At 43.2% G+C, this 24144-nt stretch overlaps 1 protein-coding gene across 1 annotated transcript in view; it reads right to left on the bottom strand.

The window, feature by feature from the left end:
- pcloa (piccolo presynaptic cytomatrix protein a) overlaps nt 1-24144 on the bottom strand; it is a gene marked incomplete at both ends in the record, with an annotated part of 69602 nt that overhangs the window by 31624 nt on the left and 13834 nt on the right. Inside the window, 4 exon segments of the mRNA XM_080851754.1 lie at nt 358-2502; nt 3531-5089; nt 5430-9672; nt 9860-13267. Coding sequence (XP_080707880.1) covers nt 358-2502; nt 3531-5089; nt 5430-9672; nt 9860-13267 — 11355 coding nt within the window.

Here is a 24144-nt window from a genome sequence, read left to right as displayed (position 1 = left end):
CCTGAGATAAAATACATAATCTGGATTAGAATAAAAAGGACATTCTCTTCCTACATGGAGGTTGAAAGGGGTATACAAGATGAGACATGCAGCACACAAAAACTGACCAGAACTGACCATTCTGAAACGAAGCCATGCATAAAGCTTAAACAACAAGTTTTTAAAATACAGGAAGCACTTCAGCAAAAGACAAATCATAATGCATGCATGCAGATACCACTTGGTAGCACTCATACAATAAAGAATAAAGAAACAACCAAATCACATCAGAGAGTGAAAGTTTGTTGTAATGATGCATCACACAAGGCAGGGAATCAGTGTTGATAGACTGTTGTGAGAGATCTGCGCTGTGCCACATAGACAGAACATTGTAAACAGAGGAGATTTACCTTCATTGTCTGACATGGTGCCTTGTAGGTCATCCATGAGTCCATAACCACGGCCTCTTGTCTGTTCATCTATCAGGTGCTGCTGCTGCTGAGCGTCATGCAAAGAGAGGCAAGACCCAAACTGATCCCGGGAGTCAGCAGATATAGGTGGGAGGGGTCCAGCTGACGCTCTGGCCATGCCCATTGGCTGGCCCACAGGGCTCAGAGGGCTCTCCTCTTCAGAGTTCTGGGCCACAATAGGAAGACGTCCTCTTCCACCTGGAACAATTGGCAAACTAGTAGGCTTTGTTCTACCAGAAGGGGTCTGGTAGGCTGAAGCCTCAATAGAAGCCTCACTTTCTGCTTTCAGTCTCAGAGAGGAGCTAGAAATATCTCTCTTGATTGATAGGTCCAGGCCATAAACTGAAGTTGGCCTGGAGGAAGGACGTGATCTACTACCACTGGGGTAGGACAAATCCTCTCCTAAGGAAGTTCGCACACCAGAGCTCAGGTTAAGGCTCTGACACACGTTGAGGGACCCTGCAAGATTATTCCCCATGTTTGAACCCAGGTACTTCTGCTGCTCTTGAATGTTCTTGCGGAGTCCAAAGGTAATTTCATCCTGAAGAAGCCTGCTTGACCTTGGGGAGGCAGAACTAGACCCAAGGTAGCTGCTGTAGTCTGTCTCCAGTGTTCTGGTATCCTGGAAAGTGGAGGAGTACTTGCCAATCTTAGGGTCCATCAGGGGTGTTTTCTGTTTCTGGTAGAGCATGGCGGCTGGAAGCTGCTTTGCAGCCTGCTTTTCCAGAGTCAGTCTGCTAATACTGTACTTCTCAGTCTTGGAATATGGTCTGTAAGCACTGCTGGACACACCTGAACTGGGGTTGTAGTACTGGTGTTGGAGACCAGCCAGTTGCTCAAGGCTCTCTGTTCCAGCAGTGCTTCTTCTGAACTCCTGTTTGAGTTGTTGTTTCAGCAGCTTTAGCTCATAAGGATCCTCCATGGAATCCTCATCTTCTTGGGTCTTTCCATAGGTATGAAGCCTTGTGGAACTCTCTAGGTAATCTGTTCCCACATCTGCAGCAGTTCGCCTTAGGAGACGCTCTGCTTTAGCAAGTTCTTTCTCTGCAAGACTATACGTGGAGTCAGAGAGACCAGAGGATCCCTTTCTGAGCTCTGAAGCATCCTCCAGGAGTAAGTAGCTCCTAGGGGTTTGATGGTGTTCTACATCTGTGTAGAAGGAATCAGCTGACACATTAGACATTGGACTCCCAGCAATGCTACCCCCACGTTCTTCTAGAGTGTGGAGGTCCAAATGGCTACCATACTTTCCACCCAGATAGGAGGAGGCATCTGGTTGACTACGTATGACATCATAGCTAGTGGCCATCTTGGTGGCCTCCAGTTCAGAAAGGAGAGCAGCCTGCTGTCTGGCCTTCTGCTGCAGTAAGAGCATCTGGTGGTAACTCTGCTGTTGGGCAGCAGTAAGGGAGGGCACAGAGGAATAGATAGATTGGGACTGATATGGTTGTTGAGGCTGGTACAGAGAATGCTGGTATAGTGTCTGTTGTGGGTACTGGTACTGAGAGTACTTGCCATACTGAGCCTCATGCTTGGTCTGTGGTGGGATAAACTCCTCTAACTCAGATTGAGGGGCTGTGTGAGGTCTTTCCAGTCCATGTCCACCTACTTCCTCTCCACCCCCTCCACGCCGTGTTTCCCGGATGTTGCTGACCTCACTGTCAGACATGTAGTCCCTGTCCTCAGCCACACCCTGCAGATATGCTCTCTCCCGTTTCTCCCGTTCTTTCAGAAGGACATCCTTCCTGCGGTTGATTCCCATCTCCAAGTAGCGGAGTTTGGCATCGATCTCTTTCTCCTCCTCATCCAACTCTGCCTGTTTCTTGCGAAGTTTTGAGGATTCACGTTCCACTAAATTCAATTCCCTATCTATGTCCTGCAGGATTTTAGCACGGGCCATGTTGGTGCTTCGGCAAAGGCGTCGGCGGGCAGATGCAGAGCTATACGTTGTCTGGCCAGTGGTGGCTGTCTCCTCTTCTGATGGTGGGTTAGGAAGGGTTCTCTTTACTTTCTTCTGTGTTCCAGATGATGCACCAATGGTTGATGCCTTACCCTGTGAAGTGAGAAAAATACACGGGTTTACAATTTACAAAGCCAATTTTTTTCCCCTCCATACAATTTTATTTTACACCACTAGATCTAGATGCCCACATGTGAACATCTGAATGAATGCCACTGGAAAGATACTCTGATATACACCATGGTGATAAGGTGGTTGATATTTTTTGTGAGTTTCGTACATTAACACTAAAAATTGAGTGGTTTGTTATGGAGACAGTAAGCTATCTTGTATTTTCACCTTCAGACCTACAGAGTTTTTTCTTCTGTGCTACATCCTGCTCACTTTTTTATTATAATTATCATTGTTGTTATTTTTATTATTATTGAATATGTAACACTGAGGGTAGCAAGATAAAGGAGAAATGCAGAAGGGAAACACAAGAAGAATAGACAGTAACACCACAGTTTAAGTGCATAGTTTGTGTGTGTGCATGTGTATATGTGTGGGTGTCTGTGTGCAGAGTTGTGTGTTGTGGTTAGCATCATCTCTGCTTGCCTATAAGTAACATTCAAAATTGCCACTGCTCATCTATTGTCTTTTTGCAGAGGGAGAATATATTAGGGGGCAGTACAACATTCTCTATTTACTACAGTTTCTTTCCAGTCAATCAGCACCTCAGCAACCCAGGTATGGGTTTACCTCTTTACAAGATATACTGTATAGTTACATCACATCACACACATCACATGAAGTGTGTCAGATTAGACTAGACATTTCAGGTAAGTTATTGCTCTCATGAAGTGTTATATAGTCTTATGAAGTATTATTCATAGTAATTCTGAAAGTGGTAACCCTTAACTTAAAACCACTATCCATAAAGCATTATAAACACACCCATAAAGTGTTATAAATCCACTATCCATAAAGTATTACGAACACACTCATAAAGGGTTATAAAGTATGATGGACATAAGTCTACATAACCATTCACAAACAGATGTTGACTGTACTTTGTCCAAAACATTTGACTTTTTTCTGTTGGTTTTTCAGTGCAATACATGAAGAAAAAGAAGACTCACAGTATGAGCATCTGTGTGCAGGAACATGGATGTGCCTCTCTCCTCACCAGTTGGACTCATGGGTTTGGGGTCCGACATTGACCTCTGGACCTTTGGTGTTCTGGTGTTGGTAGGCTGAGCTTTTGATGGGTCTGCAGCTCTCTGTGGACTTGTGTCTCCTAAAGATTTCTCATAAGACACAAACTCAAGGGATTTGCTAGGGGACACACATGGTGATATTGGAGAGTACAGGACATTTGGGGATTTGGGAGGGACAGAAACCACCTGGAGGGAAGTGGAGTCAACTTTGAGTTTAGAGGATTGTCCTATCTCTAGGGGAGTAGGGCGTCTCCTGTCTCTCTGTGGAGAGGTGGTTCTCTCAGGATCGGTGTACTCTACTCTTGCATCGAGATGTACTGAATGTCCTGCAGAATCAGTTTGTACAGAAATCTCTGTGAGGGCCTGAACTGAGACCTGTCCCTCACACTCTGCTGTACTGTACTTCACCCCTCTAGGCCTACTATGTCTGGCTCGAGCTGGGACCTCCCAGTCATCCTGGTCCTCATCATCTGTCTGAACACTGCTATCTACGCTCTTCTTTGCACCCTTCTTCTTCCTCCCTGAGGTGTATGCCTGTTCAGTATTGTCCTCTTCATCTGTTTGGACACCACTGTCCATAATCTTCTTGCTCTCTGCCATACTGAGCAAGGCCTCCTGTCGGGCTGCATCTGGTGCATCACCTGGATACATCTGCCTAAACTTCTGTTCCTCAAGCTGCAGTCTGAGCTGCTCCTGCAATCGTTGAATCTGCTCTAGTTGTTGTTGCTGTTGGGCATAGGTCTCCTTTTGCATCATGAGGTGGGCCTGTCTTTCTTCTTCTTGCTGGCAAAGGATATGCTGTTTCATTGCCTGAAGCTCCCCGAGCTCCTTATGTACAAGCAGCTGCTCCTGCTCACGAAATCGCTGTATCTCTTGACGTTCCCATTCCAGCTCCTCAGCCAGTCGCTGCTGCTTAATTTTCTCCAGTTCCAGAAATTCTCGTTCCATCTGGTACTGTCCATCACCAGGCATCATAGGAGACGACAAAGCCTCTAGGGAGGCAGCAATTGCATCCAAAGATGCATCAGTGAATGAGTCTATGGTACCTACTGTAGTTACTGTGGGTGTAACCAGAGAGAGAGCAGATGAAATAGTATTCCTTGTTGCAACAATCTCTAGGTTTAGAGGCTGCCTCTCTTGTTCCTCTGCTGTAGTGGTGACCAATGCGGATACAAAACTCTGAGACCTGGTCATAGGTTGGTTCTGAAGAGATGATAATGATGGCATAGTGTCACTTGTATGCATGCCAGACAGGGTATTGTAAGTTGCATTGAAGATTGATCCGGGCTGTGTGGTGATTGCATAACAGGATGGGATAGGGGCTGCCACTGAGGAATAAACAATGCCATTGGAGGATCTCAAAACACTAGTGACTACAAAGGGCGTTCCAGTGGCTGATGGGATTCTGGTTTGGGAAAACTGTGGAATTGTCACGGCAGAAAATGCCCCTGTGACTCTGCTTGAGTAGTCCACTGCGTCACCTGTTAAAAAATCAGAGTTAGATGGCTCAGTCCAAGAAATACTGCATTGGTCAAAATGTATTCCATGCACTCTCCAAATCATAAACCATAAAACATAAATAAAGATATGAATAAACATGGAGTCTTGCCAGATTAGTGATGATGGGAAGTCAAAACAACAGGGAACAGCATGCAGCGACATGCATCTGTATGTGAAAAGGAAAAAATACTGATCTGAGAAAAAAGACAATGCATGCAAAAACAAAAAAAGCAAACAAAACACAAAACATTGCAATGTATCAGCCTAAAATAAGTGGAGGTAATTCAAAATGAGAGTAATCTGCAATGTCAGCATACTGACCTGCTTCAGACATCTTTCCAGACGTAAGATCAACTGCCCCCTCTGTGGCACCAATGTAATCAAAACTGTTTTTGCTCTTGTAGAAAAAAAGCCCAGCCTCAGCTAAATTAGTGTCTGACATGGATGGCTTGATACCAACAAAACCTTTCATTCCATAAGGGGAGCGATCATACTGATAGTGGTCATCCCGATAGCCAAAGCGGTCTTCAGGCAGTGGCGTGGCCTGCTGGGTGGCACAACTCCCTGTAAATGGCAACGTGTAAACAACATCACAGCACACTGCTCTTTTGCCAGCTGTCAGATCCACAGGTTTTCCATCCTCCTCAGCGATTACAGCTGTCATGACTTCGGCTGTGGATCTGTCAACAGAGACAATGGTCTGAACAGGTTTCACTGTTGTGAGATCTACTGCTCCAGATACACAAGTTTCCAAGCGAGGAGGGACACTTGCACTAAAGCCACCCATCACACAGGTGGGAGCAACGGTCACAGGGGCTGTCTGAACTTTCCCTACACTAGTAGAGAGATTGATTGCTTTCTCTGGTTGGGAATCTACTGGTTGATAGATGATCTGAGAAACAGGCTCAAATGATTTGGCTGTTGTAAGCTGAAGAGGCATTGAGGTGGCCTGAGTTGCCTCTTTGCCATAAGCAATGGTGGCTGAGCAAGTGACAATAGTGATGCTGTCCGTCAGCACAGAGGCGGAGGGTTCCGTACTGAGATTGACAACAGATGATTGAACTGCACTTGTGTGCCTTGGACTGCTATCAGTGACCAAGGACTGTCGTCTTGACTCCAATGATGATAGGTCAACACCTCTCATGGCTGTTTCTGAATCCATTTTAGGGGTGCGAAGATCCATAACCTCACCAGCATGATAGACGTGGCTATTCTGAGGCTGGGTTTTAAGGTTCTCTGCAGTGGACGAAACAGGTGGTACCCTCACAGGTGGTACTCTTTCGTGTACAACGGACACTGTTGTTCTTTGAAGTTCTGTGGTTACTACTTGTGTAACTCCATTAGCCAGTGGTACAGGAGGTTGAGATGATGCTGAGATGGCCTCATACACATGACTCATGCTTGACACCACCGACTCAGGGCCACATATTTCTTGACTTTCTATTGATTCAGTGATTCGAGTAAATGCTAGTGGCATTTTTGTTGTTTTTTGTGGTTGTGGATCTGACTGGGCATGGCTCTGTTGCTGTGGTGAATAAGGAGGTGCTTTAGGCGGTATTGTTGGAGATGCAAAACCAGAACTTGATGGGGCTTGAGACTGTATCCCTTCTACTGGTGAGTTGGGCTGTGATGGCAGCGTTATAACTACATATGTTTCATGGACGGTTTTTGTGTGTCTGGGGGATGAAGGGGATTTGGGTGAGGTGGTCCCAGCCCTGCTGTCTACAGAAGGACTTAGATTCAAAGCGATGTTTGCAGGCTCTGTAGTCAGGACAGTCGGTCTAGCTGGTGAATGAATAGGGGAGGGGGGGTGAACCATAGTAGCTGGCTTAGGAGCTATAGGAGGCTTGACACTTTCTCCAGGTCTGTGACTGAAAGTGAGACCTGCTGGGATGGAGGATGGCTTTGGAGGAACAGGTGGGGGAACATGTGGCTTGTGTGTTGTACCTCCAGACTGTTTTTCCAAGAGACCTGGGCCTGCAGAAGTCATACCCACTGAAGTATAACGTGGAAGAACCTGAGGTGGTATCTTTTTGGGATATAGAGTTGGCTTCGGCAGTGTTGGGGGTGGCAAGGGAGGAGGCAGAGGAATGTCCTGAGACAAACCACGGCGTAATACTGCTGATTTGGGAGGTACAGGGGGAGCTGTTGATACTACACTAGGTGCAGAAGGAATGTATTGGGGTACAGTGGCTAAAGGTGATACACTCACCACAACAGGTTGTGAGGGTTTTGTGGCTATACTGGGAATAGATGTGGAAGCTAAGTTTGTCTGGCCAGACACAGAAGATTTTGACAAGTCAACCACACCAAGCTCGTCTATTTCTATGGTTTGGGAATCTGTGGATGAGGAAAGGATGTCAGGTATTTCAGAAGATATTACTTGATGATTGGAAAATGATGTATCTTCAAATGATGGAGCAGAACTGATGTCTATCTCTGAGGCTGGTGCTGCAGCAACAGGTATGGGCTCTGTCTCTGTAGGAGTTCCTGGTATGATCTCAGGTGCATGTGGAGACTTTTCTGGTATGTAATCTGCACCACTGTCCTCATCTTCTTCACCTGAGGAGCACTGAATCACCCTAAGGTCTGGTATAGGGTAGAGACGTTTCTGTGAACCTGTGTCCTCTACCTTAATGTCCTCTGGTGTTCCAAACTTTAACATTGGGTTTTCAGGATCAGGGCATGGCTGTGTTGGGCTGGTTCCAGGTGTCAAGACAGCTTTCTGTCGCTTCATAAGTTCTTCATAGGCAGATTCAGCATCTAACAGTGGTTTACCATCCTTGCCTAAAGCCACACTGCTACTAGTGGAAATGATCACAGAATGAGATTCAGGAGGCGGTAGTATTATTTCTGGCTGTGGAATGTCCTTCATTGATTGTGGCTGTTTCAGGTCCTGTTCTTTTTGCATCATCTCCTTCTTTTTCTGCATCATATCATCATAGACCTCATCTGGTGATCTTAATTGTTTTGACTTTTCTGGCACTGGCATTTTATCTATTTCTTGCTCACCACATTTGACCTCAACAAGAGATTCATGAGCATAATCCTCAATCAACACACTACCATACAAAGATTCTTTACCAGGTGGGAACTCTGCGTTCTCAGTTATGGGGGACTTGGCTTTTAACATAATTTCTTCATAGGCTTCATCTGCACTTTTCAGGGTTTTTTTTCCTGTCACTTCTTTTGACAGACTGGCAGCATGTAGATCATCTGTAGGAGAGTAAAGAGATACAGATGTTGGAAGTTGATACACTTTCTGGACTGCAGCAATCTTCTCTGGATTAACCTCAAATCCTTCTGGTTCGGACTCAATGCTCGGTGAGAAATCTGAGCAAGATGATCTTCGGATCTCCTCCATCTCTGCTTCCTGACGTAACTCTTCTGTTGGGGAGGCATCTTCAATGGGAGAGAGATTGCTTGGAGGTGTTTTGGGACGCTCCCTTCTTCTCTGTGCTCGTATGTCCTCTTTATCTTTCTTAGATTTTTTCCCAGAGCTCTTCTGCTTTTCTTGTTCTCTGAGGGTGTCTTCTTCCTCGCGAAGTTCCTCTTCCTCAGAAGAATCCTCAATAGTTGGCAGCGTCTGGCCAGGTTGCCGGTGCTTTGCCTTCCTGTGCTGTTTACCCTCTCCACTTGACCTTGTATGACTTGGACTGCTGCTGTCACTGTCCTCATCTAGGGATGACAGAGAGGTGGGTGAAGTCCCTGGAGTAAAGCTGGAAGCATGGAGACTAGAGGAGCCCTCGCCTCTGGATCGATCTTCAGGAGAGTCTGTTAGACTTTCAGGCTCTCCATCATCAAATGTTTGCTGAACAGTAGCACTGCTGTTGAGCTCAATAGTTTTGAAGTGGCGAATGCCTGTTGCAACCTCCTCTGAGGGTTTCTCCATCTTACATGCCACCTCCTTCACAGGCTCAAATGATTTAGCTAGAGAAGTGAGGTTCTTCATACCACTGTCATCCTCTGGACTAATACTGCTATTTTTAAGAAGACGCCTACCTCTCGCTGACTCACTTTTTTGTTCTTGATCTTTTATCTCAAAACATGGTGATGCATCCTCATCTGCACTCATCTCAATAATTTGGTTTCGAATGGACTGTTCTTCATCTGCAGATACAGGATTCTCTGAGGGCTCTTTTCCACCACTAGCCTCCACTTTCTGAGGGAGGGATAAAAGCTCACTCTCACTGCTATCCTCAAATGATTCTTGATTTAGTTCAGTTGTGACTGACAGCATTTTCCGCTCCGTCTTGGGGCCAGCTGTCACAGTGATATCTTTCTTCTCCTGAGTTTCTTCTTGGCCGTCTTCCTCTGAGCTTGGCTCTGGCGACATTGGTAACACTTCTAATCGACGCCTGCCTTTGCCTATTTCATTTGATTTGTCCAAATCATCTCTTCCACCTGTGGTTGACTGAGCCTCTAGCATAGGTAGAACGGTGCTTTCCAGTTTAACTAGATCAGAAGGACTTGTTGGACTGCTCCCTTGCGTCACCACACTTTTATCTCCATGTTCATTGTGTGGTTCCTTGTCTTTGGGTTGGGTAGTTGCTTCAGTGTTTTTCTGCAAAAAAAAATGTCAATATCATTTTTACATTAGTTTGTGATTATAATACTTCAATACTTTACTGTTTCACTAAATAATGACACAACTGTACAACAACTATTGCAACTGTCTTTATAGTATTCCAGTTATACTATTACCATTATAACTAATGGTGTCTAGGGTAACTAGTTACATTCCAACTTACAGTGATGTCTCCCAGTTCATCCTCATCTCTTGACTTTAGCACTGACTCATGTGATTCAGTTGGAGTTGTTTCTTCCTTTAAATCTTTGTTCTTGGCCTGTTTACTAGCTACAGGATCAAGGGAGTCTAGCTCTACATCAGGGTCTTTAGGGGAAGAAACTTCCTGACATACCATACAAGAATTAATTGAAATAGTCTCTTTTTCCTGATTTTTTGAAGGGCTATTCTCGTTCACACTAGGTGTAGGAGGAACAGAACTCTTGATGTCTTGAGCATGGGAAGTGATTTCAATGTCTTTAGCTTGAGTATTATCATGTAACAATTTTGTGTCCTCTATTGTTTCCTTAAAGATTAAATCTATCGCAGCTCCATCCTGCTTCTTGAGAGTTCCACACACCTGCTCTTCAGCTACTGCTGATGCCTCTGAGTCTTTATCTGTATTGACATCTTGTGATGCACCACTATCAACACTGGTTACTGGTTGTTTATCCTCTTTCTCAACTGAGCATTTTTCTACTTGTTCAGCTTTCTCTTCATCTTCTGTTTGATTTGCTGATGTCTTGTCATATTTGATTTCTTGATCTCTGTCTGTTTCATTACCTTGTATATGTGATTGGGCTTGAGAACCGACCAACTTTACTCCATGGTTGTCAGGTCCTTCTATTATTTGTTCCCTCTCCTCAGTATTTCTATCTGGTTCTTTTACTTTGTCAGATTTTGATGTCTCATTTTCTAGTACAGTGAAACTATCATTAGAATCTCCCCCAGTTTTCAGTGGAGAAGTGTCAGTTGACGAAGGGGGTTTCCCTGTCTCTATTGTGTCATTTTCTACAATAGCACTGGGCCCACTGACACGCTCTTCTGTGTTTTCTGTAGCCACGTTTTCAATTAATTGTGATAAGGATGCATCCACTATTGTAGGTGCAGGAGAGGAGTCATGAGACAGCTCAATGATTTTCTGGGAAGAGCCATAGCCTGTTGATTGATCTAAAGATGGTTCCACCTCTTCTACCTTTGCTATTTCATTTTCTACTAAAGAAAGTTCATTAGAATTCTCTGTTTTCTGTGGAGAACTATTGACTTTGGATTGTGTTAAGGGCAGTTCTACTGCTTCTGATTTTGTTGATGATTTTTTCTCCAAAGAAGGTTCATTGACAGAGCGTTGGTTAGAACTCTGAGGAGTCTCAGTTAGGGGAGTAAAGTCTGCTTTTCCTTCTGGCTCATTTTCCTCAACTAGCTTTCTTTCCTGCTCAACCACATTAAGTTCAGTTTCTTTTTCACTTGACTTTTTAGTTTTGAGGGCAAAAGATTCCTGTGTTGATAGGTGCTCCATTGTAGCTGGCAGGGGCTCTGGCATTTTGACACCTGATACTTTCTCTTGAGTCATTATGTCTTTGTCTGCAACTGCAGACAGTAATGCGTCAGCATCTTTGGTCTGGTTTTGGAGAGTAATTGTGTCCTGTTCGACATCAGACAAAGAGTTAGCTAGTTTAGAAAGATTTGCCTCAACAGGTGCAACAGTTTCAGACAGTGCCATCTCCTGTGGAAGATTGTCTGAGAAAAACTCGTCCTTGGCAACAGCAGTTTGGACAGAATGGCTTTCGTCTGTGACATCAGAAGTCGTATCTAAATTTAGTTTTGGCTCTTGCTTTTCTGCTGAAGGCAGTGAGCTCTCTTCTAAGACCTTATCAGTGTCTTGTTTGTCTTTTTCACTGTCTGAAGGTGGAGAGTATGAATGTTTTTCCTCTGCCACAGCTTGCAAGCCTGATTCAGGTTCTAGGCATTCAACTGCTGACTGCTTCTCTCTGCTAGCCCCTTCCTGTTTGTCTGCTATGGGGGTCTCAACATGCTGTTCCTGACCATTCTCTGGTACTGTATCTACACTCTCTGGTACTGTATCTGAACTGAGTTTGGACACAGGTACACTCTCTGGTACTGTACCTGAACTGAGTTTGGACACAGGTACACTCTCTGGTACTGTATCTGAACTGAGTTTGGACAAAGGTACACTCTCTGGTACTGTACCTGAACTGAGTTTGGACACAGGTACACTCTCTGGTACTGTATCTGAACTGAGTTTGGACAAAGGTACACTCTCTGGTACTGTATCTGAACTGAGTTTGGACACAGGTACACTCTCTGGTACTGTACCTGAACTGAGTTTGGACACAGGTACACTCTCTGGTACTGTATCTGAACTGAGTTTGGACAAAGGTACACTCTCTGGTACTGTATCTAAACTGAGTTTGGATTCTGTTAAATTGTCAGCTTCATTTTTTGACACAGGCACTATATCTGTGGTTTCAATAAGCACATGTTCAGTGACCTCTGGCCTCTGGTCTTTACAAGAAGGATCAAAGTCAACAGCAGTTTTTGCTTCTGGCTCTTCAGATTTGATGCACTTCTCTACTGGGACAAGTGCTTCACTTTCTATAGCTGCCGCCTGCTCTTCTCCAGTGTTTATGCTTTCAGGTTTCTGCTCTTCACCAGTGTCTATGCGTTCATGTTTCTGCTCATTAAGGGAAGAATTGGAATTGTCTACATTAACCTCAATTTTTACTTCTGATTCTTCAGATTTCATATCCTGGTCCACCAGGAAAGGTGACTCGCTCTCTGCTGCTGCTGTCTGTTTTTTCCCACTGTCTAAATTGTCCTCCTCTTTTGCCTCTGGCTCTTTAGATTCTATGCTCTGTTCCTCCGGGAGGAGTGTTTCATTTTCTATTGCTGTTGTCTGCTTTTCACCAATGGTTTCAGGATTCTGCTTCTCAGGAGGAGAACCAGAATTGTCTAAATTTTCATTAATTTCTTCTTTTGATTCTATACTCTGCTCAACCAGGAGAAGTGATTCACCTTCTACTAATGATGTCTGTTTTTCACCAGTATCTATGTTTTCCGGCTTCTGCTCCTCAGAAGGAGTATCGGAATTGTCTGCATTTCCCTCCATTTTTGCCTCAACTAATTCAACCTCTGATGTATTTGTTGTGTTTGACTGTTGTATTTGATCGAGTGTACCATCACCCTTCTCTGACATGTTGTCAGGTGTCTGTGCATCGCTCAGCTCAAGTACCTCTGCTTTGCTCTCTGTCAGGGGCTCTTCTTCTACTACTGTGGCTGCTACTGCCTGTGCTGTTGGCCTGGGATCCACTGTTTTATCTAATTGTTTAGCCTGAGCATGATCAATACTGGGACTCACTTCAGCAGAGGCAGCAGGAGCTTTGGATGCAGGGGAAAGAGGGGCATCAGGAATGGGGGAAGCAAGGGAAGGAACAGGGCTGGATGTAGGAGACGAAGGTTTGGAGGCTGGTTTCAACGGCTGCTTGGCTGGAGAGGGCTTGGGTGAAGGTGGCATATCACCCAGTTGTCCTGACAACGCTCTTTGGGTCTGGCAGTTCAAACAGACCCATTCATTCTGTAAAACAGGAGGAGAGAATTCAGTGAGTAAGTGAGATAGTTCCATTGTATACTTAGATACATATAGGTAGATAGGTAGATACAATTGTTAGACTTCTGAAGTGACCACAACAATACTTTAAGACTTCTGGCTGTCGTATCTGCCAAAACTCCCTATTTTCACAGGATTCTCCCTATTTTTAACCCTTTCTCCCGCTGTGCTACCGGTAATTTCTCCAGTTAATCTCCCGACTTCATAGTGATACAAATCAAATAAGTGTTTCTCAGTTTCTGTGTGGGACCTGGCAACCCAACCCAGATGCCGAGAGGAGCATACACAAACATCCATGCCTGGCGTACAGCCTCCCCCCCTCCGCTCCACTTGCCACTAAAAAGGGATGAAACATCTCCCAAAAAGAAGAAGTATGCTTCCAAGTTTCAGTCCACTGGGTGCCAGGCAAAATCCATGCATTTTGTAAGACATGTCAGGCTGACTTTAGCATATAGCACAGAGCTCATTTTACGTTCACATCCTTGCATTTATTCTATTCATGTGTGGTGTAGGGTTATATGGAGGCGGGGACGTTGAGGGTAGGCCATTTGCAAAATGCCGATAACCCGGAAACACTCCCTCTTTTTCATTTACAGCCAAATCACACAGAAGAAACACATGTGTCACACAGAAGAAACACATAGAGTGGAATATTTTGTTTCTGGAATTTCTTGACATTTATGTAACTTTAGAGAAGATATTCATAATTAATGAAAATTAGATCTAGTCAACAGAATAAAGAGCCTGCCGACTCTGCTAAGGTAAAAGCTGACAAAAAATCTGTGCTGCAGCATGTTATACAACATGACTCTCCCTGAACACATTTCTGATTAAATCTGAGATCTTATTTCTCCTCCTTTCAAAAATCCTGACACTGCCTCTTTGTATTGTGATCACCATAGCTTTTTTCAAATTTGCACAGTGGCAAATACAGAGAAAACTTTCAGGATCGGTGGAATTGTGCCACAGGTTTCTTGTCTGCTGTACTTCAAACTAAAGTTCCATCATTAGCTGGGTTTCCATCCTACTATTGTATGCACATTTGAAAAGGAAATGTATGCACAACAGAGTAAAATTAAGGTGGATGAAAACTGGTTATTTATATCATGCTAAATTATGACATGTTTATATTAGCTGCCCTAGACAACCTCAAATTTTTAATCCACAGCCCAAACTAGCATTTTCATGAATGCTCTGTGAAATGAAGGAGAGTTGGGTCATGCAACATCACCCACAAGAGCTACTTTGCTTTTCTGCCCTCAATTCAGAGCAATATTTCTAAAATAAGTCTTTTGCTGTACCAGGGGTACCTTTTTAAAAAGTCACCAGCAGCTGCTGGGTCAAAGGCCAGAAATACAACTATAAAGTTGTTAAGGTAAACACATGGATGCCACAAACTACAATTCCTCCTCTCTTCAGTTTGTCTTCCCAAATCAACACATCTTCATTTCAAAATGGATGAGCTTGACAACCTTATGCTCTCGCAACCCTACAAGATTATAAAAAAAATCAATGATCACATGCTGACATACAAATAAAAGTCCTTCCTTTTTCCTTCCTTCCTTTAGCTCCTTCGCCATCTGAATTTTTACAATGAAAGAGATGCAAACTCAGCTCCCTGGATTAGTGGTATATTTGTCACTTATTTGTCAGACAGACCCAGGAACAGTGGAGATAGCTGAATCACCAACAGTGTAAGTGCTGACAGACCCAGGAACAGTGGAGATAGCTGAATCACCAACAGTGTAAGTGCTGACAGACCCAGGAACAGTGGAGATAGCTGAATCACCAACAGTGTAAGTGCTGACAGACCCAGGAACAGTGGGGATAGATGAATCACCAACAGTGTAAGTGCTGACAGACCCAGGAACAGTGGAGATAGCTGAATCACCAACAGTGTAAGTGCTGACAGACCCAGGAACAGTGGGGATAGATGAATCACCAACAGTGTAAGTGCTGACAGACCCAGGAACAGTGGGGATAGATGAATCACCATCATGTGCTCCTCGTTCAGAGAACATTCTGTTAGCACTCACTAACAGCCAGAGATATGTGAAACAAAATGACACAAGACAAAACCCACACACAGCTTCCTTTCCTATTCTGCTATCCTCTTGTGTTGATCAGGTATGTAATAATAATGAAAGTTTTTTTATCTAACAGTTCACAACAATTTCACAAAATGGATCTTCCTATCCCTTGACAACAACTTGTTGGAGAAGATTCTCAGGATTAAAGGGAGGAAACCAGGAAATGTTTGAGTGACTCAAATTAGAGCTTGGCATGACAATGAGAAACCCAGGCAGTGCTAGTAGGCCTGTAAGGTCATGGCATCACCTGAAGACATATTAGACATTTCATCTAAAGCCTCAATAACTTCCCTACTGTCACCCAATCAATACAGACTTTGTTATTATGAAACAAGTGGAGGAAAAATACCATTATTGTTATTATTCTTTATATTTTGTAGTCACTTCTGTATCAATCCGTTTCCCCACTGAAATTAATGCAGGAATGTTCAGCAAACAAGCAAATTCTACTGTTCTATTGTTATGTCATACTCAACCCACAGGGCAGAGGATCAAAGGCTGAAATCTGCTCTCAACCGAACACTCAACCTCACACCGACCCTGCTGAAGATACCCATATGTGTCATTTAGGCTGGGGACAATACAATTTGCGATCACCAATTTTGTCCCCACCATGGAAAATAAAATCCAACCGCAATGAATAGAAAGCTTCTCAACCTAAATACTAATCACTAGTTGATTGATAAAAATCAAATAGATACCCCCAATCAGATGCTTTCACCTATATTCCAGTGATTCCACCCATCTACAATGTGTGCTTTTCAAATGTCACAAACAATATATTCTGTTATTTCTTGGCGTATGTGGGTTTTAAGATGCTTTAGCAGCGTTTGTAAGTATCGTTTTGCTTTTCAATTTTGCATTGGTTTGCATTTTCATTGCATTTGCTATGTCCAAATTTGGTGTAATGACACAAGCAACTCTGCCCACACTAATCTCCCAGTGGACTTAACTTAACTGGACTCGAACCAGCACCCCTGGAAACTGGATGTTGAGGTCTTGTTGAGGCACCCAGTGCAACTTTCGAGGCTTGAGACTCGAAAAATAAACATTCTAGTCTTTTTTACACGTAGTAAGTTTCAATAACTCCATACCATTACATATCGACATTCAAGGAGCAAAGATGAGACGTCGTTGTGTGGTGAGAACTGACAGAAAATCGTAAACAACAACAATCGCCGGTGGGAAGAGGCCATTTTTCCATTGACTGGAATCCTGCTTAATTTATTGGTGGCACCAATAAATAAAGATTTGGGGAAAAAATGGCGGCGATTGTTGTTGTTTACGATTTTCTATCAGTTCTCACCGCACAACGACGTCTCATCTTTGCTCCTTGAATGTCGATATGTAATGGTATGGAGTTATTGAGACTTACTATGTGTAAAAAAGACTAGAAATTGAATGTTTATTTTTAAGCCTCGAAAGTTGCACTGGGTGCCTTTAATAATTAGCCTACATTAAAACCCATGGATTAATTATCTGTCTGGATTCAAGTCCCTCTCTCTGGGGAAGGAGGTTCTCACTGCAGAGCTCTGTATCTGCTGGCTTCTAATTGACATCGCTTCATCCCACTTGTTTTAAGCATGTTTTAACATTCTAGAAAAAAGCCCTTCAATTTGAAGAGGGGTTGTAGCTCAAACTGGTAATTCTTGAGGCCTTGTGCAAATACTGGCTAGTACTTCTAGGGGGAGCTCCAGAGTCTGTTCTGTGAGCAGTCAATGCTTCTGGGTTGGCCTCTGTGAATAGTCAATGCTTCTGGTTTGGCCTCTGTGACTGGTCAATGCTTCTGGGTTGGCCTCTGTGACCGGTCAATGCTAGAGTGCCACTAGGGGGAGCTCCAGAGTCTGTTCTGTGACCAATCAATGTGTTCTGTGACCAGTATTGAAAAATTGCTGACATTCTATTTCAACACAATATTTATTGCCGTGCTATTACAAGACGTATAATAGTCATTTTTGTACTCGGTAAATCATCGCAACGATTTAATGAGGCTGTGATCAAATCAATGTAAAATGTCAGCCATAGCAGATTTTATATGGACAGGAGTGAGTTACATTACACTGCCATAGAAATTACCTTTCAGGTCGTATTGTCATCATACAACGATGCACACATGTACACAAGTATACTGTACATAGCCTGCTAAATGACTAAATGTAATGTAAATGTAATAGCCACATCTAAAATAGCCTTTTCATCCACCAACACACATGTACACAAGTATACATCGCCACATCTTAAATAGTCTTTTCATCCACTAACACACATGTAACAAGTATACATTCCCACATCTAAAATAGTCTTTTCATCCACTAACACATGTACACAAGTATACTGTACATAGTAGGGCTGTAACGATACACCTACCTCACGATTCGATTCATATCACGATTCTTGACCCACGGTTCGATACACCCCACGATATTATTATTATTATTATTATTTTCACATTAGAATAAGTATGAGCTATAAAAAAATTAAGAAACAATTTATAACCAAATATTGAGGTTTTTATTACTCAAAGCAATGCTGTTGAAAAACATTCAACAAACTTCTGAAAAAGTAGGCTTGAACATAGCCTAAAAATATGAGGGAAACAACACATAAATAACCAAATAACTTAAATAACTTAAACTATGATGGCAGTGTATGGCCAAATGTGACAGGGCCCAGGCTAATCAAATGAATGAATATCGAGGAGGCAAGAGTTTAGCAAAATAAAACGTTTTATTTCTGTAGTTTAATAAATATCTGGTCACTGGTATTTAATGACATGACAAAAACAGTTCTCACACACGCACACCCTCATACACTGCCATCATAGTTACCCACGATTACCCGCGACATACAGGCTACTGGCAACAGTAACACACCCACCAAAAAGAGCTATAATATCTGGAATAACCCAACTCACGCACACGAACCAGAGCAATCAAACGTGTTACAATGTTTCAGAACACTACACACATTAGTGAATAGCCGCCACACTACTACACCACGTATTATGGTATGCACTTCCACACAATGCGCACACTTGGGAACCACTACAAACTGAACGTTAGGGTTACACTAGGGATGCACCGATACCGATACCAGTATCGGGTATCGGGTCGATACTTCGTTAAAATACTCGTACTCGTACTCGTTTTAAATTACCGATACCAAAAACCGATACCCAGTGTTGCGTCTTAACGCGTTTTCTTCTCCTCTACTGTCTATGCCTGCCAGGTGTGAGAGCGGCGAGTTGCATAGAGGCCGAGAGCGGTATTGCAGACAGATAAGTTGAGGTTGAACTTGCAGTTTAAATTAATTCAATAACAGCTTGGATACGATGTGTGGAGGTGGCTTGCGTAAGCTAACGGTTTCGCTAGAGATTTTAAACTTAACACGTACGACCTCCAGTAAAGGTAAGTGCTATCTTCGGCTGTTTTATGTTTTGCAGTTAACTTAGAACTGCTGTTACATAGGCAAAGTGTAGGGGCTAGCCTACTGTCTTTAGCGACGCTGCGCCACTTGCCATTTGCTACGGTTGATTGACGGGGACGGGAATGTATTTGTTTTCTCCTCTTTTACCCAGACGCGTTTAGGTCTCGAAAGGAGGACATGTGAGGGTAAAAGAGGACGTCTGTCTTGTCTTGTGTTTCAGGAATCTTGTTGGCTTGAGTTTGTCATGAACACCCGCTAGCAAGACATCCCATTAGCGATGTTAGCAAGGTTGTTTTAACACTCTTGGACATTGATGCTAGTATTACGTTTTTTTTTTCGTTTTTCCGCCTGATGCTAATATTAAGTGCTTTTGCGTTAACTTCTTTGCAATGTTATTGTGATAGCTATGTTGGCTAGGTTGCAAACAACTTCCCTAACACAGTCAAACTTCAGGCAAGTGTCAATTTGGCTGCAAGAACGTAGCCCAGTTCATTGTCAACATTAAACTCTAGTAAGAAATCGCTATACCGTTGTGCTACCTTAACGGCGATTTGGACTCATTTTAAGATAAATGATGACAGGAGTAAGGCACAGTGTAAGATCTGCACTGTTACAGTGTCGAGGGGCGGAAAGGAAAGTACTTTGTTTGACACAAGCAATTTGATTAAACATCTGAAGACGCACCATAGTGCTAAGCACACAAAGTTCACCATGCCAGTGGCTTAAGAGACCAAGCAACCAATCTTTACTGACGTCTTTCAAAAGAAAAAAACGCGCACGCACACAGACAGAGAGAAAGAGAGAGAAGGGGAGGAAGAGAGTTGTTGATCCTTTTGTAACTGAACTGTGCTCATGTTCTTATCATCCAGGATAGTTCTGTTCACTTTTTGTTAAGCAGACTGTGTTGTTAACTATGCAGCAAATTAAATTGCCATTTGTCTATATTTAAATTTTGTCTAATGTGATGATATTGACTCTTTTTTTTTTTTTTTGTTTAAACCAGAAAGCTCTGTTTATTTTTGGCTTGGGATAGCCTTCTGTTAATGTTGTACTATAGGCTTGACATAACCTGTAGGATAAAATAAAATCTTTCATCTTGGAAGTATCGGTATCGGTACTCGGTATCGGCAAGTACACAAATAAAAATACTCGTACTCGTATCGGTTTGTAAAAAAGTGGTATCGGTGCATCCCTAGGTTACACAGTAACCCCGTACATCACAAGATGGCCGTTAAGTAACGAAAGCACACACACACATTCATACAAACAAAATACAGAAAGATCCAAAGAAAGTAACATAAAGTACTGGTGGCTCTCTCACAGCCTATTAACTCAAAACAATTTAAGTACGGGAAAACAGCGGTCAAAACACGAAGCAGTGTACGTCTTTCTTCTGAGGGAGCGTTAGACCACCCGCAACCAAAACTCCGGAGAGGGAGAGACAGCTACGGAGCAATTAACGCACACACTTCTATTCTCCGTGCAGAGCAGTCCTCCAGCGACAAACAATCCGGCAACCACGCGCCAACAATTCAAATGGCCGATTCAAATGTCATCTGAGGTAGCCATTGCGCACAGCACACGTGTAGGCTTACTAACGAACCAAACTTTTTGTATCACGTGACCGCTGAGGGCATGTCGCGGTTCTGCCTCCTCGCATCGCGATGCAGGTTCGTGGCCCAGAGTGTCGCGATTTCTCGGTTCGATCCAATATCGTTACAGCCCTAGTACATAGCCACATCTAAAATAGTCTTTTCATCCACTAACCAGTGTTGGGTATCGTTACTTTTGAAAGTAATCCGTTACGTTACTACGTTATTATCAATTAAAAGTAATCCGTTACGTTACTACGTTACCTATAAATAAAAGAAACGCGTTAGAGTACTCGTGCGTTACCAACAATTAAAATGTGTTTGGGGTGCGTGCGTGTCCGCCTAGCGTAACAACACACAAGCTTAAGTTAATGTTGTTTACTTTGCAATGGGTTTTCTATATTTACCCACGTAGATCAAACGACTGACAATGCAGTTCATGATGGGAGTTGATTAGCTACTACTGATATATTATGCTTACTAGTTGCCATAACTGTAGCAATACCTCACGGCAGCTAGCTAGCAAGCTGCTACATGAACTTGCAACACACATCCTCCTTTAGATGCACCAACAGTGCTGACTGTTTATGAATCAATCATGAACCTATAGCATAATGACAGGAAAGACAGTCATCATATTGCACCTTTTATTTAACAGGCATTCATCCTTTGATAATAAGAACAGCTTCCATGAATAACATACTCCGGTAAGAGGCAGTTATTTTAACAGAATGTAGCTTACCATATTGGCTGCGCACAAAAGAACAGTGCGTCACACATAGCTTATACACTTTACAAGTGCAGGCGCCTAACAAAGTGCTTAACAAGTAGGCACGCAACCTTTTAGAATTGGAAATTTAACTCTGGCAAAAATACAATAGTCCTGTCAAATTGTAGCCTAGTAAAAACAAACAAAAAACCTACTGGCAAATGTTCCTCCTTCTTTTTATCTTAACAACACGATGTAGGCTACTACCATATGCGTTGCACAAAAGAACAGTGCATGGCACTAAAAAAACATTGAAGAACTGAAAATGTTCGTGTGACCCTAGGCTAGCCCTACATTCATAATAATCACGTAGGCTACCTTTAGCCTATTCATCACCACAGATTGCATTTTACCACTATGTTCTTGTCCTTTTCGCTCTGTAACTCAAAATAATGCGCGTACCTCCAGGACACACAGGTGCGCGCGCACACACACACACCCACACACAGAGAGAGAGAGAGAGATGCAAGGAGCAGGGTAGTCACAAACGCAAGAAGCAGCATCTGACTAAATGCAGAAAACCCGGGACTTTACTTTCCTTATCGAGGGAAATTAACGGAGTAACGAGTGCTTATTTTGGAAATTAACGAGTTACTGATTACTGAATTCGCAAAACTAACGCGTTAGGTTACTCGTTACTGAAAAAAACGAATAAGAGTACTCTTACACTTGCAAAGAAATGTGTGATCTATAATTGTAATGGTAGGTGTATTTTAACATTGAGAAATAGAATACCAACAAAAAAATACGAACACTGCATTTTAAAACATGTATGACTTTATTTGTAATTGATGCAGAAAATAAGTATTTGAACCCCATGCAAACAGCAAGAATTCTGGCTCCCAATGACCAGTTATGTGCCCAAGAAGCACACAGATTAGTCCTCATCAGGTACACCTGATCACAACTGCTGACGTGTATAAAAGAAACCTGTCCAAAGAATCATACTTCACACCTTCAACCTCACCACTATGGGCAAGACCAAAGAGTTGTCCAAGGACGTCAGAGATAAGATTGTAGACCTGCACAAGGCTGGAATGGGCTACAAAACCACCGGCAAGCAGCTTGGTGAAAAGCAGACGACTTCGATTATTCGTAAATTGAAGCAACACCAAACAACTGTCAATCGCTTTAGGTCTGGGTCTCCATGCACGATATCCCCTTGTGCGGTATCGGTGATCATCCGAAAGGTGCAGAATAACCCCAGAACTACACAGGGGGAGCTTGTGAATGATCTCAATGCAGCTGGGACCACAGTCACCAAGGAAACCATTGGCAACACACTACGCCGTAATGGTTTGAAGTACTGCAGCACTCGCAAGGTCCCCCTGCACAAGGAAGCACATGTACAGGGCCGTCTGAAGTTTGCCAATGAACACTTGAATGATTCTTAGGAGGGGTGTGGTCAGATTAGACTAAAATCAAGCTCTTTGGCATCAACTCGACTTGCTGCGTTTGGAGGGGGAGAAATGCTGAATATGACCCCAGGAACACCATCCCCACCATTAAGCAAGGAGGTGAAAACAATATGCTTTGAGGCTGTTTCTCTGCCAAGGGTACAGGACAACTCCACTGCTTCGAGGGGATTATGAATGGGGCCATGTAATGTGGAATATTGGGCTTAAACCTCATTCCCTTATTACGCAACCTTAAGGATTTGGAGAGAATCTGCAAAGAGGAGTGGACCAAAATCCCTTCTGAGATGTGTGTAAACTTGGTGACCAACTACAAGAAACGTCTGACGTCTGTGCATGCCAACAAGGGTTATTCCACCAAGTACTAAGTCATGTTTTGCCTGGGGTTCAAATACTTATTTTCTGCATCAAATCCAAATCATAATGTTATAAAATGCAGTTTTCTGGATTTTCTTTGTTGATATTCTGTTTCTCACTGTTAAAATACACCTACCATTACAATCATAGATCACACATTTCTTTGCAAGTGGCCAAACTTGCGAAATCGGCAGGGGTTCAAATACTTATTTTCCCCACTGTACATCGCCACATCTAAGATAGTCTTTTCATCCACTAACACACATGTGACAAGTATACATCACCACATCTTAAATAGTCTTTTCATCCACTAACACACATGTACACAAGGGTTTTTCCTGCAAAGAGAAAATTAAGGCGAGCGCCTAAGCCGTTTTCCCGTCTGCCTAAGCCGTTTTCCCGAGTCTGACTGCGGTAAAAAAAAACTGTCATCCAATTGACCCTTCCCGCGACCACTCCCCAAAACGGTAACTGATCAATCATAGCATAGCAACGGTTACTAAGCTCGGGACCTCAGTCAAGCGAGCCATTTTGATGAATGCAAGTCAATGAGAGAGACGTCTGCTCGAGAAGAGAAAATGAAACGTTGCGCTTATGGAGTGTGTAATTCTGACAGCCGATATCCAAAAAGGCTGGAGGGAGGGGTAACATTTTATCCCTTCCCGAAACCCAAGACCCAGAGAGAGAAATGCCTGCTGTGGATCAAACAATGTGGACGACCCCCTCCATCAGCTGAATGTCAGCAACGTAAACAGAAGCACCTACGTTTGTTCCAAGAAGCTATGTCGCTAAAATCTGCCCACTGCATCGAAAACTTGAGAAAACCCTTGCTTAAAATACTATTCAGTTTTACCACCTTACATGTTTGCGTAGCGGCGACTGTGTAGATAATAGAACACATAAACATAGCTGGAATGAACCTGTTGCCTTAGCATTTGTCTGTCTACAAACACGGCATGTAATGTCGTGGTTGTAGCCTATATAAGCATATTGCAGACCCTTTTGCCTGCTTCGATCTGAGATCTTGCCGTTTTTCCAAAAAATGCTTGTGATTTCTTTGGGTAGAGCTGAAATTGACACGGTTGAAAACATGTTGCCACGCCATTCATACCAATGCTGAGAACCTGGGAAACGTGAATGTTTGACTGATATAGCAACCGTTGCTAGAGGGGGCGGAGTTTGCGGAAGGGTCCAT

This window comes from Sprattus sprattus (genome assembly GCF_963457725.1).
Source record: "Sprattus sprattus genome assembly, chromosome: 14".
Classification (NCBI taxonomy): Eukaryota; Metazoa; Chordata; class Actinopteri; order Clupeiformes; family Clupeidae; genus Sprattus; species Sprattus sprattus.
This window is presented reverse-complemented; position numbering and strand designations above follow the sequence as displayed.